General features: G+C 40.0%; 1 protein-coding gene across 1 annotated transcript in view; it reads left to right on the forward strand.

The window, feature by feature from the left end:
- The window catches only part of LOC125691706 (microsomal triglyceride transfer protein), a 28,098-nt gene extending 12,499 nt beyond the window's left edge, over positions 1–15,599 (forward strand). Inside the window, exons 8-18 of the mRNA XM_048941335.1 lie at positions 3,448–3,605; positions 4,412–4,580; positions 5,133–5,240; positions 5,582–5,794; positions 6,797–7,008; positions 7,646–7,743; positions 7,845–7,966; positions 8,597–8,824; positions 13,283–13,407; positions 13,727–13,897; positions 14,828–15,599. Of these exons, the coding sequence (XP_048797292.1) occupies positions 3,448–3,605; positions 4,412–4,580; positions 5,133–5,240; positions 5,582–5,794; positions 6,797–7,008; positions 7,646–7,743; positions 7,845–7,966; positions 8,597–8,824; positions 13,283–13,407; positions 13,727–13,897; positions 14,828–14,996 (1,773 nt within the window). The 3' untranslated portion in view covers positions 14,997–15,599. The remainder of the gene's footprint in view (positions 1–3,447; positions 3,606–4,411; positions 4,581–5,132; positions 5,241–5,581; positions 5,795–6,796; positions 7,009–7,645; positions 7,744–7,844; positions 7,967–8,596; positions 8,825–13,282; positions 13,408–13,726; positions 13,898–14,827) is intronic.
- Positions 15,600–16,924: the final 1,325 nt, after the last annotated feature.

Here is a 16,924-nt window from a genome sequence, read left to right on the forward strand (position 1 = left end):
GGGGCTGGGCATGCTTAGGCCCACAGGATAAGCCACGCAGTAGTTGACACGAGAAGCTGCTTCTCACCGCTCAAGTAATTAATGTAAAGAAGCAACATTTGCATTCGGAGCGTTCCCTTGTCTACTTGGCATTGTTTTTAGTAGAAGGAAGATTTGCTGGCAATTTGTGATGAAGGTCTAAATACCAACCCAGTTGCTCATTATGTCCATCTCTATGCCGTACCCATGCCATACCACATCCTGATTGCTTACAGTCAGCTCCAGATGTATTTCACAGCACCCTGCTGGAGGGAGCACATCCTGGAGAAGGCAGGCTGATGAGTTTAGATGCAGCACTGCAGGGTTGCTGCTAATAACCCATGTAGCTGTGATGTACCATATGGTCTCAATGGTTGGCTCCAACTAACCTGAGGGAACTTTTGCATAAGCTGGTAAGACACTGGCAGTCAAAATCAAGTCTTTCTCAATTTATGGCATCTCTGCTTGGCTTGAATTTTCCCATAGTACCCAGAACTGCTGTGATTTGATCAGAGAGAATCCAATTCCTGTCTGAGCTTTGGTAGATGTACGCACATCCGAGCCTGAATCTCTGGCTTATTCAATCCAAACAGCTTGACATTCACAACAGGAGAACAAAGTCCCTTGTTAAATTCAGCTGTGGATGTTGTTTTTTAAAGTCATGGTCACTTCAGGAAAAGGCAGCTGCTCCTTGTATCAGTTGAGTGGTTAGAGAATCCCTAAAAGACTTGGTCTCCTGTCTTGTGTTCCTGAGCTAAGGGTTAAACCAACTAAGAGCAGCAAAAAGAACTGAGCTCTGCACAGAAAAAAAAAATATAGGATTAATGAAGGTAGAGAAATTTTGCTGGGTGATGGTGCAACTTCAACAGAGAGAAGAGAAAGTGCCCCATATGTTTATCCAATTTCAGCTTATAATAGCCACACTGACCTTGGTGCTAAGCACTAATCACCAGTTGAGGTTAACAGACCCATCTGGGCCTCAGAACACGATCTCCTCCCAGCTGGTTATTAATCTCCAGGAAATATCTCATGTCTCAATCACTGTTGCCTAATTATTGTTTGTTACAGTTGATGGCAGTTGTACTCTGTACTGCTGAATGATACTCCTGTTTGATGGTGGGTTCAAGTGTTATTGCCTAATACAAAACCCATGAAGAGGGGAAGTATTTTAGAGAAGGTCACATGGGTGCTAATGTTATTTCCCACTCAGGAAAACTGCAGTAAACACTCCTACAGAGAACAGCTGAGTTTTCACCAAGGAACGTTCTCGATAATTTGAGATAACGGACGCACAGGCAAGTGAGAGAGGAAAGGTCAGAATACCTGCACCAATTTCTTATGGGAGTGCAGCTGGAAGGACAGATACAGCTGTTTTGGCATCATGTTGGCTCATGCAAGTCAGAAATGTAACTGGTGACAACAGACAAGGAGAAGGCTAAGGTACTCAACACCTTTTTTGCCTCAGTCTTCTCTGATAACTGCTCATCACACAGCCCTTGAATGATTGGTTTGGAAGGAGGGGACTGGAGAAGCAACGTCCCTCACTCTGTGAGCGAAGATCAGGTTTGCTCACCAAGACACTCTCAATGATATTTGAAAAGTCATGGCAATCAGGTGAAGTCCCTGGACTGGAAAAAAGACAACATCACATCTATTTTTAAGAAGGATAAAAAGGATGATCCTGGGAACTACTAATCTGTCAGTCTCACGTCTTGCCAGGAAAGGTCATTGAGCAGATCCTCCTGGAAGCTATGCTAAGGCACATAGAAGGCAGGGAGGTGATATGGAAGAACCAGCATGGCTCCACCAAGGGCAAGTCCTGCTTGACCAATCTAGTGGACTTCTATGATGGTGTCACTGTATCAATGGACAAGGGAAGAGCCACTGATGTCATCTACCTGAACTTCAGTAAGGCCCTTCATGCGGTACCCCACAATATCCTTCTTTCCAAATCTGAAAAATATGAATTTGATAGGTGGACTGTTTGATGGACAAAGAACTGCCTGCAGGATTGAGTCCAGAGAGTGGTGGAAAATATCTCAATGTCTCAATGAAGATCACTGACTCCAATGACTTTATAAATACCACATCAACAGTGGGGTTGAGTGCACTCTCAGCAAGTTCACAGATGACACCAAGCTGCGCGGAGTGGTTGACACACCTGAGGGTCAGGATGCCATCCAGAGGGACCTAGACAGGATTGAGCAGTGGGCCCAGGAGAACCTCATGAGGTTCAACAAATCTAAGTGCAACGTCTGCACTTGGGCCAAGGCAACACCCACTATCAATACAAGCTGGGGAATGAAAGGATTGAGCACAGCCCTGCCAAAAAGGACTTGAGGGTATTGGTGGATGGTAAGATGGACATAAGCCAGCAGCGTGCCCTTGCAGCTCAGAAAGCCAACCGTAGCCTGGTGTGACTTCAAAAGAAGTGTGGCCAGCAGGTTGAGGGAGGTTATCCTACCCCTCTTCTCTGTGCTGGTGAGGTCTCATCTAGAGTACTGCATCCAGATGTGGAGTCCTCAGCATAGAATAGACATGAACATGCTGGAACACATACAGAGGAGGGCCACAGAAACGATCCAAGGGGCAAAACACTTTTCCTACAAGACAGGCTCAGAGAGCTGGAGCTGTTAAGCCTGGAGAAGAGCAGGCTTCAAGATGACCTGATAGTGGCCTTTTAGTACCTAAAAGAAAGCTCCAAGAAAGAAGGGGACAGACTCTTTAGCATGGTCTGTGGTGATAGAACAAGAGGAAACAGTTTCAAAATAAAAGAGGGGAGATTTGGGTTGGATATAAGGAAAAAGTCTTTTACAGTGAGGATGGTGAGGCAGTAGAACAGGTTGCCCAGAAATGTGGTAGAAGCCCTGTCCCTGGAGACATTGAAGGTCAGGGTGGATCAGGCTCTGAGCAGCCTGATGATCAGTGGATGTCCCTGTTCTTTGCAGGAGAGTTGAACTACATGAGCTATACAGATCCCTTCCAAGTCTATGGATTCTATGATTCTATGTAGCAGGAGGAATAAATAAAGCAACAACATATGAAGAAGCAGATACTTATTCTAATACCTTCTTTCCTACCATTTTGTACACTTACCACAAATCATTTCATATCTTATGCAGTTTTGTGAATAAGAAATTGAAATTACTTATGGGACATTTACTCCCGTTCCACACAAACCACTTCAGAAATTACTGTGTTGTAGCAAAATATGCTTAGCTTATAAAATGGTGATTGTCCATCTCCTACTTTAAAAAAGCTGACTTAAAAGAAAACGGTAACAAAAGACAAACATCATACATATAGGAAAGCGCAGTAAATTTACAAAGGAAAAAAAATCAGCTTATTCCAATGACAGTCTAAATAATCACATTTTGTTCCAAACCCGATTGCGCTGAGAGATTTGACAAAATATGAATTATTTTGCAGCTTTCTGAACACTGGAAAAGCATCAAAGAACACATGCATCCTGAAAAACTTTCCAAAGCTGAAGCAGCAAGAAGTTTTTTATCCTTCATTCAGAACACCAGAAAAGCTACAAAAGAGGAGATACTTCAGATTATTAAAACTGAAAATAAAGAACTGCTGTAAGTCATTGTGAATAAGCTTTCAAAGTGTTTAAGTTACTTAAAGCTGCAGAAGAGCAAGTTGCATGCAAACAAGTTCAGTTCTAGTAATTTCCTAAGAATACAAAAACAATATTCAGTACCATCTGCAGGAAAATAAGTTTTTTTGTTTGCTTGTTTTAAATCTGTGCTATTTGCAGCACATTATTTGGTCACTAAGAGTATAAGTACAGCACAGGGCAAACATGCTTTGTAGCTTAGCCTTCAGTTTGTCATCCCTGTTGCTAGTTCTGGAACACTCTCTAATTTGTTCTTGGCTTTCCCATTGGTTGCCTTCACCTGCAAATACACCAGAGAAGGGGGTGGTTCATGCCTGGATATTGTCCTTAGATTGGAGTTTATGTGTGACCAGCATGTGCATCTAAATTTGGGAGCTGAAAATCATTTCTGAGTACCACTGTGCATTCAGCATCTTTCAAGCAAATTATAGCAGTTTACAACAGAAATAATAAACCTGTGAGTTACTCAGGAAGCACAGAAGGTTGTATAGAAGCTTGTTCTTCTTAAGTTGCCAGTCATTTCAGTTGAAATAAAACACCTAACCTTATCCTGTATTTGCATAAGTTCAAATATTTTTATCCATGGATATGAGTACTTTGTGGAGTCTATCTGCTATTTTGACATGGGACATAATTTTGCAACAAATTCTGTATCTTACCTGGAATGAACAGATCTGTCAGCACATTAACTTATTTCCGTATGCAGCAAAGTCCTTTCAGTCTTTTCTAGGTCATTATAATGATATGTTAATTTCCACATCTTCGTAGTCCACAGATAGTGGATGCCGTAACATCTGCTCAGACGCCAGCATCACTGGAAGCCATACTGGAGTTTCTTGACTTTAAGGATGCAAGCACTTCCATCCTGCAGGAGCGATTCCTATATGCCTGTGGATTTGCTTCTCACCCCAGTGAAATGCTCCTGAGAACTTTAACTGTAAGTCCAGTGTCAAAACAAATACAATGAAGTTATTACTTTTGAGTCTCATCCCTGTCAAAGGGGGAAGGGAAGGAAGAAGGACTGCTTCCAGTTTTCCTCATTACCCCTTCCAGGGTTTCCTCGAAGCGTACCAGGAACATATATCGTGGAAACACATACAGTTTGTAAAATCCAGACAAAAAGTCAATTTACTTTGTAAAATATTGCCAGCATCTACTACTTGGAAAACAAATATTGTTCTGAGTGTTAGCAGAACAATCAGAAATGAAAAGCCTTAACAAATCTTGCCACTGTTTAACATTCCTTTTCTAAAAATCAAAGCAAAACAAGGCCTCAAAGTGAATTCTGCTATTTGAGACACCAAAAAAAACAGCTGAAGGGAAAAAGGGCACTCAATTATTGTATGTAATGACAGCCCAGTGCTCTACTTAGCCTGAGCTCAGGACATTAGTGATCACTGCCTCTGTATTGCACTAATGCCCACGGTCAGCCTGTGTCATGTGGTTCACACTTCGACAGCGGACTAACAGTGTTGCTTTTGCCTAACAGTCAAAGTTCAAGGGTGATATTGCGAATGAAGAAATCAGAGAAACTGTTGTCATTGTCATGGGAGCACTCATCCGAAAGCTGTGTGACAGAGAAGGCTGCAAGCTTCCGGTAAATATTTGCTGTTTGCTGAATTCTGGTCTGCAGCACCCATGAACAGACCCTGCCAGTGTTACTGGGAGAGCATGAGGGACACGTGCAGCATATTCCTTCCTGTTTTAAAATAAGCCTATAAATTCCGGAGTTTAAGAAACAGAGTAATTTTTTTAACCATCTGTTTTGCCAGCTTTTTACTTTAATATCTTCCAATTCCTGTGGATTATTCCCAATTTTCCCTTGTTTAACAAAACTTTTACTCTCTGCCTAGCCTGTCAGCTCTGCTGCTCCTGTTTTTCAGGGGGAAGGAGCTGGAGTTATGACAACCACTTAAACACACTGTTTATCTTCTTTAGGCTGTTGTAGAAGCCAAAAAGTTGATTCTAGGTAGGTTGGAAAAGCCTAAGAAAGATGAGAATGTGAGGATGTACCTGTTGGCACTGAAGAACGCACTCCTTCCCGAAGCAATTCCACTGCTTCTGAAGTACGCAGAGTCAGAAGAAGGGCACATCAGCAATGCTGCTGTTACCACCTTACAGAGATACGATCCTTCTTTTCTCACCAACGAGGTAAGGAAATATACTGCCCAAGAAAAGAAGTGCAAGAGACTGCATTAATGAAAGTATAATTAACAGAAGACATTTGTCAGTTTCTCTCTTAAAGATGACCCCACATATGTTTCTCTTCGTTGGGAAATTATTACACGTGCTTCATTTCTAGCCAGAAAACTTTGTGCATTTTTGTTTGCTAAACCCCAGTTTGCAGTCTACCAGTGCTACTAGCCTTTGGTTGCAGAGTCAGATGCAACCATTAAGGGTGGGAGGAAATCTACAGGGCAAATTGGAGCTTCCTTTGCAAGGGAGCTGCCTCTGCCTCCTCTGTGACATGCAGAAGACCTTAGAGACAGATAGGAACATGCTCTTTTGCTTTCACATTACCCAGGAGAATAGATGATCTGTGAAAAGAGTGAAATAGCTGCAACCCACAATGGTGAGAAAGATGATTCAAAATAGCAGCAGTCCTGCTTTTGCTGCGTTACCCTGCAGTCCATTTCATATCTGCTGGAATTGTGAGGGTGCTGCCCTGGCACTGCACATATCAGAGGCCACATGGCAATCCATGTAACAAAGATGACTCATAAACTTGTCAGGGATGTAGGTCCACCACAAGTGCAAACAAGAAAGTGAACATTGCAGGATTTTTTTTTTATTTTAATACATCTTTTCTTAACAGTCAAGTACGTCTTTCTCTGGATCTTATTACTGACGTAGTATTTTGATCTTAGTACTCCCATTTATTTACAGTCCTGCTGTCTTAGTGTAGAAGACTGTATTTGAATTCAGCTGAGAGAGCATAGCAGATATCCACTTCTCCATTTGGTCACTGAGCTGAACATGTCTCATGCATTCCAAAAGGGCCATGAAGAATGGAGAGCTGAAAATATATCCTAATATATTAGCCTTAGCTATAAACAAAGCTTAAGATGATATTCTAAATGAGATTCTAAGCTTTACTTTGCTCAGTCATCTATGTGAGTTGAGCACTGACTGAACAATCTACTTCCTCCCCAGGTGAGGAAAACAATGAATAGGATATACCACCAGAATCGTAAAGTCTATGAAAAGACAGTGCGAACCACTGCAGCTGCTGTCATCTTGAACAGTAACCCATCCTACATGGAAGTGAAAAACATCCTGCTCTCCATAGGAGAACTGCCTCTGGAAATGAACAAGTACATGCTCTCCATAATCCAAGATATACTTCAGCTTGAAAAGCCTTCAAGGTACATTAAATTCTGTTTAAATAAATACATTTATTTCTTACATCTTTGCAGACATGTGACAGGTTCTTATTAGTTACTCCTTTAAAATTTAAAGGCAGAATAAAAGAATTGACGTCTGTGCCACTTTTAGAATGGATATTTCAGAATAAACTTGTGCATTTCAATGACATTAATTTAACAGCTAGTTCCATTTTCAGAGGTACAAAATAGAATTATGCATCTAACTTGCATTGCTGTAGGAAACTTCTGTTGATTGCAATTCTGTCCATTTGGTGGGACACTTGCTTTTAGAACCAATGAACAAGAAAAGATATAAACATCAAAGTAGTAGAAAGAAAATAATCAAAATATCTCTTCTGCTCAACAATATTAATTTTCAAGCAAGACCTTCATTTGCTTGTCTTTCTATCTATGACTGCAAGAGTAGCTCAAATTGGAGAAGAAGCTCTGAGTTAGGAGAGACTTAGAGGCATAAGTTTAATTTCCTTTCATGGGAAAATGAGAGAGTGAATTTCCCAGTAGGAAAGATGCTTTCTTAGATTTTATGTTTCTAAAGAAGAGTAGTATATTGTTAGAATTATCATATCATTTTTTGTGTCTATGTTCTTATTTGTTTGTTTGTTTCAAAATACTACAGCAAAACAGTTCGGAAAGTTCTGAAGGACATGCGTGCTCATAACTATGAGCGCTTCTCCAAGTCAGGATCTTCCTCTGCTTACTCTGGCTATATTACACGTATGTAACCAGGAAACTGTCTCATAACCCTGCTTTTATTCCCAAACATCTGATTAATCCACTAGTTTAGTCACAGGTAGCTTCTTTCTTTTTTCATTAAGGTGGTCCTGATATATCAGCCACGTACAGCCTAGACATCCTCTACTCAGGCTCTGGCATTTTAAGAAGAAGCAACTTGAACATCCATGTTTTTGACAGAAATGCTCAACTTCATGCTGGACAGGTAACAGCCACACTGTTCTCAAAAAAATAAGCCCATATATGGGCTTATTCTTAGAACTCCTTAATTAATTCAGTTAACACTTAAGACTATAAAGTTTGCTGCAGTGACCAGATAACTGTCCACTAAAGGGAAAAAAATTGCAGCAGACAATAATAAGTCCCTTTGAATCAAAGAGATAAGTGAGATATCAAGTGAGATATCTCCATTTTGGCATTTTATAAATGTTGGAAAGTGCCTTCAATATTATAATCCTCCTACATTTCTACAGGACAAAAATTGCACCAAAAATTTTTGTGTCTATGACATGTGTGTGGAAAATACATATATAAAGGAAAAAAAAAAAAAATATATATATATATATATATATATATATATAATATATATATATAATATAAAGGAAAATGTGATTGAAAGGAAATTAAGATTGCACTTGTGGGCAGTGAGATTATTTCATTTTCCATTATTCTAGTTGCTACACCTTGTTCTCATCAGTCATAACCTCATAATTTTTAGTCTACAAATAAAGAAATTAGAGTTAGGCTTATAGATATCAAGAAAACATGCATGGTTGTTATTAGCCTGTGTTAGGCAGAGTGCTTTCATTTATTCTGCACCACTGTTACTTCTTAGGTGGTGATTGAAGCTCAAGGTCTAGAGACCATAATAGCTGCAACTCCTGATGAAGGCGAGGAAAACCTGGACTCCTTTGCTGGCATGTCAGCCATTTTGTTTGATATCCAACTCAGGCCAGTTACATTTTTCCAAGGCTATGGTGATTTAATGTCTAAAATGCTCTCAGCAACTGGAGATCCCATTAGCGTCGTGAAAGGACTTATCCTCCTGACAGACTACTCACAGGTACTAATAGCATGTTTTTGCTTCTTTTTCCATCTCTTAAAAAGAAATGCTCTGTCTTTCACATAGAGCATCTTATTTTCCCGTTCCATTGTCAATAAATCTGATCAGTGCTATGTAGGCTTCTCTTATATGGGAGAAATAGAAAAATTATAAATATGAAAGGCAAGAATGAAACTACATAAAAAGCTATCTAGGACAATGGTGAGAACAGATATCATTCTAGAAAACACAGTAACACTGACTAAAACCAAATCCAACTGTGAAAATGCTAGAGTAGAAAACTCATATTCCTATCAGCTGTTGTCTCCTCTCCAACAGTTTCTTGTTTACTCTAAGTTGTACTCTTCAAAAATTGTCCAAAGATCTTACGTGCAATGAGGCAATAACTGTCAGTTCATGAATTAATGAATCACCGGTAGTCCAGTTTTCCCAGCTAACTCACCTTCAAAGAACATTGCTACGAGGTACAAATTTCATATGCTTACAGCCAGGCTAAAACAAGAATTAAAATGCGTATTACTGAGTTTTTGTATATTTGTCACCCCAAATGATCTGTTCTTTTTACACTTAAATATAGACTCATATACAAATATAACCAACCACATCTAATATTATTGGAGGACGAAGCGTCTAGACATGTTAAAGTGCAGTGCCAGAATTTGGTTTGATATTTCTGCTCGTTCCAAACAAGTGTCACCTTAGAACTTGTAGATTTAACTGTAACACTGTGCTCAAGAAATGTTTCAAACTTCACTCCACAAACTGGGGTATTCAAAGAACTGCTTGACTTTGGGGCTATTACTGGCAATACAACTTACATGCCAAAGTGCAGAGAAATGACCTTGTTACCTGGCAGATGGCTGTTGGTTCCCCTTTAATTCTTGGCAAAAGAAAATGCCAAAAGCAGATGAAGAGAAAATCCACTCCAATCAAAGTGACACATAAACATGCCCTGCACATAACATCTTCCCTTATCCTGAACCCAGCTCAGCCACTTTACAAGGTTATCATAAGTCTAGAGAGCTTCCCAGGTAACACAAAAATTGTTAAACTAAAGCTCATTCCAATAGCAATCTCACACAGACTATGGGTCAAATCTTTATCATGGCCTGTTTAACAAACAGGCTGCAGAGATGAGAAAGATGATCATATGAGCATGGTGTTTACAGAACTAAATCTTTCCATCTGCCGTGCATGCATCAAGCTCCATACATACTCTGGCAGAATCAGCTGGCTGAACACCCCGAGAGCTCTGCCAGCTAGCAGATTGTTCACTCTTCATCTTCAGAGAACCTCATAAAAGTCTGGAGCACATCAGTGCTGGGACTGTGTGCCATTTTTAGCAATATCAGAGTGTATCATTTTCGATCAGCCAATGACTCACTGGAATTCTGGGCAGCACCGTGATTAGATAGGGTCCCACCCTTCTTTCCCCCTTCAGTTGACACTAGCATGGTTGCTGCCTAGGTCTCTTAGGATTCAATCAGCGGACACAACTAAAAGCGAGCATTTACAACCAGAAAGGCACTTGTTCTTTCCTCTAGCCCCACAAAGGCAAAAATTGTTTAAAATACCATTGGACACAGCTTTGGACTGAGTAACTCTTTAAACATAATGTGTTTTTCTAAGAACGGTTTAACACTGACATTCCAGAACAGCATCAACATCAATTGTGTTTGGACTGTTACATATAGCCCAGTTAAGCTTCATTAGAAATGCTTCTACCTGGCAAATCCTTTAAGCATGACTACAGCTGAACCAGAAATCACTGTTAGGCTGGAAGTGTATATGACATAATACTGGAACTGAGAAAAAACAGTGCAAGAGAGCCATAGTAAAACTAGCTTCTTGATAGTTGAGTACTGCCTCGATTTACCCTCGCCAGCATACAAGCCTTTTTACAAACTCAAACTCTATAAACTATATGCAACCAAGACAAATGTGGATTTATCTTCTATCAGAGATGAAAAGTAGGCATGTAGAAAAGCGCTTGCTCTGTGATACCACAACTCAGCATGCCACAGCTGGCCACAGCATTGATTTCAGCACAGGCCAAAAAACATACAGAAGGTAAGGACAGTGCAGTTGAAACCAAGCAGTAAAAGGATGGCTTGGAAGCCAAGACTTGAGCTTAAAAACAGAGACATTGAATTGTTTGAAAATAACTTATTTAATACTTTGTTGTTGTTGCAACATTGCAGCATGATTTTTGAGAAAAGTTACTTCTAAATACTAGAAAAGTGCTGCCTTCCTGTTGATGTTTGTGAGGATCATTTTGCACAGCAAGACCAAAACTGATTTATATTTACAGTGCTGTAAAATCTATTAAATAAGTTCCTCCTTAACTTTACAGCTGCAGTAATCCTGGTAGGCACACTTCATGGAGAGGTGATTTCCAAGATTTTACACTCCTGCCCACTGTCAGTAACATCTTTTCCTCACATAACTCTAGACAGTGTTTTACAACCATTGCTAGCTCTCACAGCACAGTCTGACAGCTAAGAATAACAGTCCAAAAGCTATTATTGCCTCTATAAAATAAACAACTCTCATAAAACTGTATTTGAGACTCCAAAGTTACCTGCATTAAGTTTAGCAGTGTTAATATTTCTCCTAGGCAACACACTTGCCAAAGACACAGAGAAATTAAATACTTTATTAATAGGTCAGAGAAACCATTCAAAAGCCAGACTGCAGTGGAAGATAGCCAGGTCCCAAAGAGGTGCCTTTTCCAGCAGTCTCTGTGCAGTAGAGCTATCAGTACAAAATATAAAGAAACTTTTTACTGAAATAAAGTATATCAGCATTTTAAACAGCAACTAACTACCAATTCCAATATTTCAGGTGACATTTTCCACTGTAACCAACGCACAAAGCTAGGTCCCTGTGATTTACACCTCCCATCAGCCTGGCCTGGGTTTGCACACGAGATAAAGGATAGCACTGACCTCTAAATTAGGACACAGATGAACTAGTAAAACATAAGAACAGTGCTGCCTGGATTCATTGCTAGTTTCAGTGACAAACTTGACTTCACTCTAGATGAAGGTCTGGGGAATTTAATGCCTTTAAAGACTCAAGTTGTGTAGCATTGCAAGCCAGTTGTACTCTTATATTCTTAGGTGCAATTTGACAATGTATTTTAAAAAGTCTGCTCCTCTGGCTGTGCATATGCATCTCTATCAGAATGTATTATGTTACCTACCTCACTCATTGACAACTACTGACCAATTCAATCCTTATTAAAAGAGAAGTAAAATAAAGCAGTGCTTATTGCCGTATCTAAACAGACTAACAAGGATTTTTTAATTAACTCAGAAAGTATTCTTTCCCTACTTCCAATATGTAGAAAAACAGCCTTTGCTTTTGGAAGGACAATACTCCCAAGCCATGGTTTTTACCTGTGCAAAAGTAAGAAATGAGAGCATGCAATGTCTCCAGTGAGCATGGTCATACTGATTTGTAAGCAACAGCCAGCCAACTACATTCCTGTATTCAATCTCAAGCCCACTTCAGCAGCAACTGACTACTAAGTTGGTTCTTCCAAAGAGACTGATTGTTTATCCTAAAAAGAAAAGTAACTATGACAACTACCACAGTTCTGAAAGTCCTTGATTATAGAAGGAAAACTTCAATATTGAATAAGGCCTCACCAGCTGCTACTCCCTGTTATAGGGGTTTGGATGACAGATTGTGTCTACCTGCTTTCTTCTTGAACCTTGGGAAAGCTTTAGCTGAAACCAGTAAGCTACTGGGTAGCTAGGAGGAGAGAGACTTTTAAGGTGCCTGAACATCAAAAAGAGGGAGGAAATTAGGTATTCACACACCTGCAAATGCCTTCAGGTGATGGGAATGCTACAGACACACAAAATCTGGGATGAGAGACAGCCAGCTGGCAGAGAGGAAGCAGTGTCCTTGTATGTGAGGGACATGATCAGAACGAACTTTTTCTGAATTAGTGGCTCTTGTAAAACAGTGAATTAATCCACTAGTTCTTAGTGAAGCAAAACAACTATATAAAGTGAGTTAGGTTTCCAAGCAAAGTGAATTTTCAAATCTTGTCTGTGTGTCAAAATTTGAAAGTAGTAAGCTGCTGTCTCACTGAGCTATAGTTGCTTCAAAACTGATTGCACGTGGTAGGTTTCCAATCCAGTCACAGAGGCTTCAAGAAGATATAATCATACTTGATGGTTGATGGAAAATGCATTAAATGCAAATAAGGTGCATTAACTTACGGCCTTGGCCAACTAGCCGCTGAAGCTGTAATTCATACTACCTTTGGGCATGCTGAAAAAGCCACACTACATTGCATCAGTGCTGGGGCTGCAGAGAGGAGTTTGCTCTGTGTGAGCTGGCCTCCCAGCAGAGCCTGCTGGCAGTAGTACAGAAGGCAGGATGGAAACCACTAAGGTCTGCAGCCAGTAACAGGGATATACCTGTGCTTCCTCACACCTCCAGGAGTTCCAGCTGCAATCCGGACCTAGAGCAAGTGCAGACTTCCAAGGGGGCCTGGCCATTGACATCTCAGGAGGGATGGAGTTCAGCCTGTGGTACAGGGAGTCCAAAACCAATGTCAAGAACCGGTGAGATACCCCCCAGTGGGTGCTGTAGCTCTATGAAGTTCATGCTCCTCAGCTCTGGTAGTTACAATGAGAAAAATGTAAATATAAAAGACCTTTCAGATGAAATTAAAGAGCAGTTATGCGTATGGAGAACACTGGTAGATCTCTTTTCCCCTTCACTTGGGAAATGCCAGTTCCTACCAATCTCTTCTAAATTTATATATATTTACCTGAAACAGGCTCCTCTGAGGGCAGATTTAGTGTAGGGATGCTAGAGTGTTTGCAATTTCTCCTTAATGATGTATTTTGAATTAATTGCAATGCCTGAATTTATTTGCAGGATAGCCATGTTTGTAGCTGGTAATGCTGAGGTGGATTCCTTCTTTCTAAAAACTGGTATGGAAACCACTTTGGAAATTGAAACAGCATTAGACTTTATCTCCACGGTGCAGTTTTCACAGTACCCCTTCTTAGTCTGTATGCAGATGGACAGAGTTGGCTCTCCTTTCAGGTAAGAACTAACAGATATGATCTATGAGGTGTCCTTCCAACCAGCTGCTCAATCTGGAATTTTTGGTGCTTGCACCATGGGAGATACACAACAGAGGGCAAATTTCAGCCTAACATAGGCAGGTACAATGCAGACTCTCATGCACACCAACTTCTTACTAACCTGTTCTTCCCTGTCCCTCACCTCTGGGATTCAGGAAGACTTTTGAGAAGATCACTGACCTTGCTCTGAATATGCACTTGTATCCAGTTTTCTACTTTGGTTTAACAAATCAGCTAATTGATGTGAAGGACACTGGTCCCTAGAGTATGATCAGTTGTGATGGTGACAAGAAACACTGCTGGCAGTAGTTCTCTTTTCCACTAGTGAGAGAGCAAGTGCATAGCCATAAACCAGCTTGAATTTATGATCTGCTATTTATTAGCATCAGTAAAGATGCCTCATGTGTTGAGACCTCGTAACTGTTGTGTGCTGTATTATTTTGTTATGGCATCAACTTTCCTGAGATCTAAACAACCGGATGATAAGGTGAAAGATGCCTTCCAGTAGCCAAAAAGTACTAGCTGCTCTGCCATGTGAGAAGCCTGGGTTACTACCTCTTCCTAATCCCTATTTGCTAAGACCTAGAGGCAATAACATTTACTGAGCCTTTTGCCTAGAGGCAATAACATTTACTGCCGGATTTCCATACAGTGTTTTCTTATCCAAAAGGTGGTAAGCCTGAGAGGAATTAACAGACTTGAGGATGTCCAGGAAATCCTAAGAATCTGTTAAGTGTCTTAGTCTACAGATGCTAAAACATCGTTGGATTATACCCATACATTGTGGCAGTGTAACTTTGTACATGAAGTATTTGTCTCTAGCCTCACCTACAGGGCACAGTTTTGCATAAATTTGCTAATGCCAGACCACCACATTGTATCTTCACAGGCATTCTGTGACCAAGTATGAAAGCCTACCCTCTGGCAGACGGTACACTGCAAGGAGAGGGAAAGCAGAAACGTTGGAAGGTTGTGAATACCCTCTCCATCAAGAAAACTCCAACATGTGCAGGAAGGTTTTCAGCACTGCATCTGATTCCTCAAGCAGCTGGTTTTGAAACAGGCACCTTGAGCTTTTGGTGTCCTGAATCCATGGCTCAGTCGATGACTTAGGCTTGTATGTACCGTACTAACTTGGAGCTTGATCTTGCACTACTGCAGGTAATGGGAAATTTGCCATTGATTTCAACAGGCCAGGATCAGTCTCCCAGTGTGTGCACAGTGTTTACATAATAAACTATATTTAAGACTTTTGTAAAAAAAAAAAAAAGAAAAAGAAAGGTAGGGCAAATAAAGACTAATTTGGTAGTTCTTTATTTGTACTTTTTGTGCCAAAAGCAAAGATAATTGCTCATTTTTCTTTTTTTAGGGAGTACAGCAGAAGTCCATGTTTTTGACATGCAGTAAGAAAAATTATGATATGTAAAGACTGATTATTTATGAATATGTTTGAAAATATTTGGGTGTTTTAGGCCTATGACCAATCCTTGTTGATATTGAAATAGAGTTAACATCCAGATGGAACCATGAATTCCTGGTTACTCAGTAGTGTCTGTTTACAACAAAATGGGTTTTAATTTACATGATTTTAAATGTGTATTTTTTTTTAAAGTGGTCAGAACTTGCTTGTTATTATTTATCTTTTTTTTTTTTTTTTTTTTTTTTTTTTTCTAATTAACTGCTATAGTTAAACACAATTGATTAAAAATGTGTGGTAACATTTCCAAAAGTACTTACAGTTGCCTTAATTCTGTTCCAATTGAAATCAATGGTATAATTTCTGTACTTATCACCAGGAGCAGAGTTAAGCTGACACCAACTGCTCTCCAAGGTTACCTTCTGAAAATGTACATTGTTGTATGTAATTGAGCCACGCGTAGCTCAGAGAACGAGCACCCAGAGGCAATTCTGAACTATGTGAAAGAAAGAGTCCTGAAAGAAATCCGTTTTGAATGCATAGTGTAGCAAAGCCTGGGCAGAGACAACACTTTTTATTCTATGTAAGCTGTTCATATTTGAATGTAAAGTAGTTGTTGCTACTCATACAAGTTATTCAAATAAAATGACTTATGTTAGTACCTTTTTGTTTGTTCCAGCAGCAGCTTCATAAAAACTGTGGGGAAAAAAATACATTTTACATTTGCAACAGTGTTGCAGATTAAGAAAGAATATCCCAGTATCCACCTGATTTCATTTTTATAGGATAAGATGTGTGAGTGCTCATGACAAAAAATAAAATAAGAAGCCAGAAGAAAACAAAAAGCAATGGGTTGCCACGACAAAAAAATGTATTACAAGAATAAGAAAAAGATCTCAAGTATTTTCATGCTGTAAAAGACCAAGAGTGCCCAACCTGCAGAGATCAAAGTATAAATGGGATGGATGAGTTGCTTGCTGTCTTTCCTGACCATGCTGACACAACTCTAGTCAAAACATAAATAAAACATGCAAAAAATACAGTATAAAAAAAATTGCTTTGCTTTCATTCGCGGTTTTGTCTGTTACCTTCTGGGGTGGGATACACTCCCATTGGGAAGGAGTGGTTTTGATGGTGCAATAGAAACTATTTCATTCCCCACCACATAGAGCACAACAACACAATCAAAAAGATGGTGGCAGGTCCAGAGGGTGGTGTAGACCCCAAGCAGGATGAACCACATGCTGGAGGTGCCTGTTTGACTGCGCCCAGAGGAGCAGGCAGGTGTGACCTATCTCCGTGTCAACATTTACCAGAGATAAAGTATTTTCTGATTACAAAAGTCAATCCAGTCATGGCCAAGTATGCCTCAACAACATCAAGTTTGCCTTTCTCTCAGATGAGCATGCACAGGTCTGCTTGACAGAAATACGTTAAATCTCTTGGACATACTGATCTGTGCGTTTTATTTTTTCTATTTACTCTCTGACCCTCAGTTACAGCTTCTTGAAAAATTGCAGGCTCATCTGCATTTCTGAAAGCAGCTCTTAGGACGATGAGCCTGAAAAG

This window comes from Lagopus muta, chromosome 4, assembly GCF_023343835.1.
Source record: "Lagopus muta isolate bLagMut1 chromosome 4, bLagMut1 primary, whole genome shotgun sequence".
NCBI classification, from domain to species: domain Eukaryota; kingdom Metazoa; phylum Chordata; class Aves; order Galliformes; family Phasianidae; genus Lagopus; species Lagopus muta.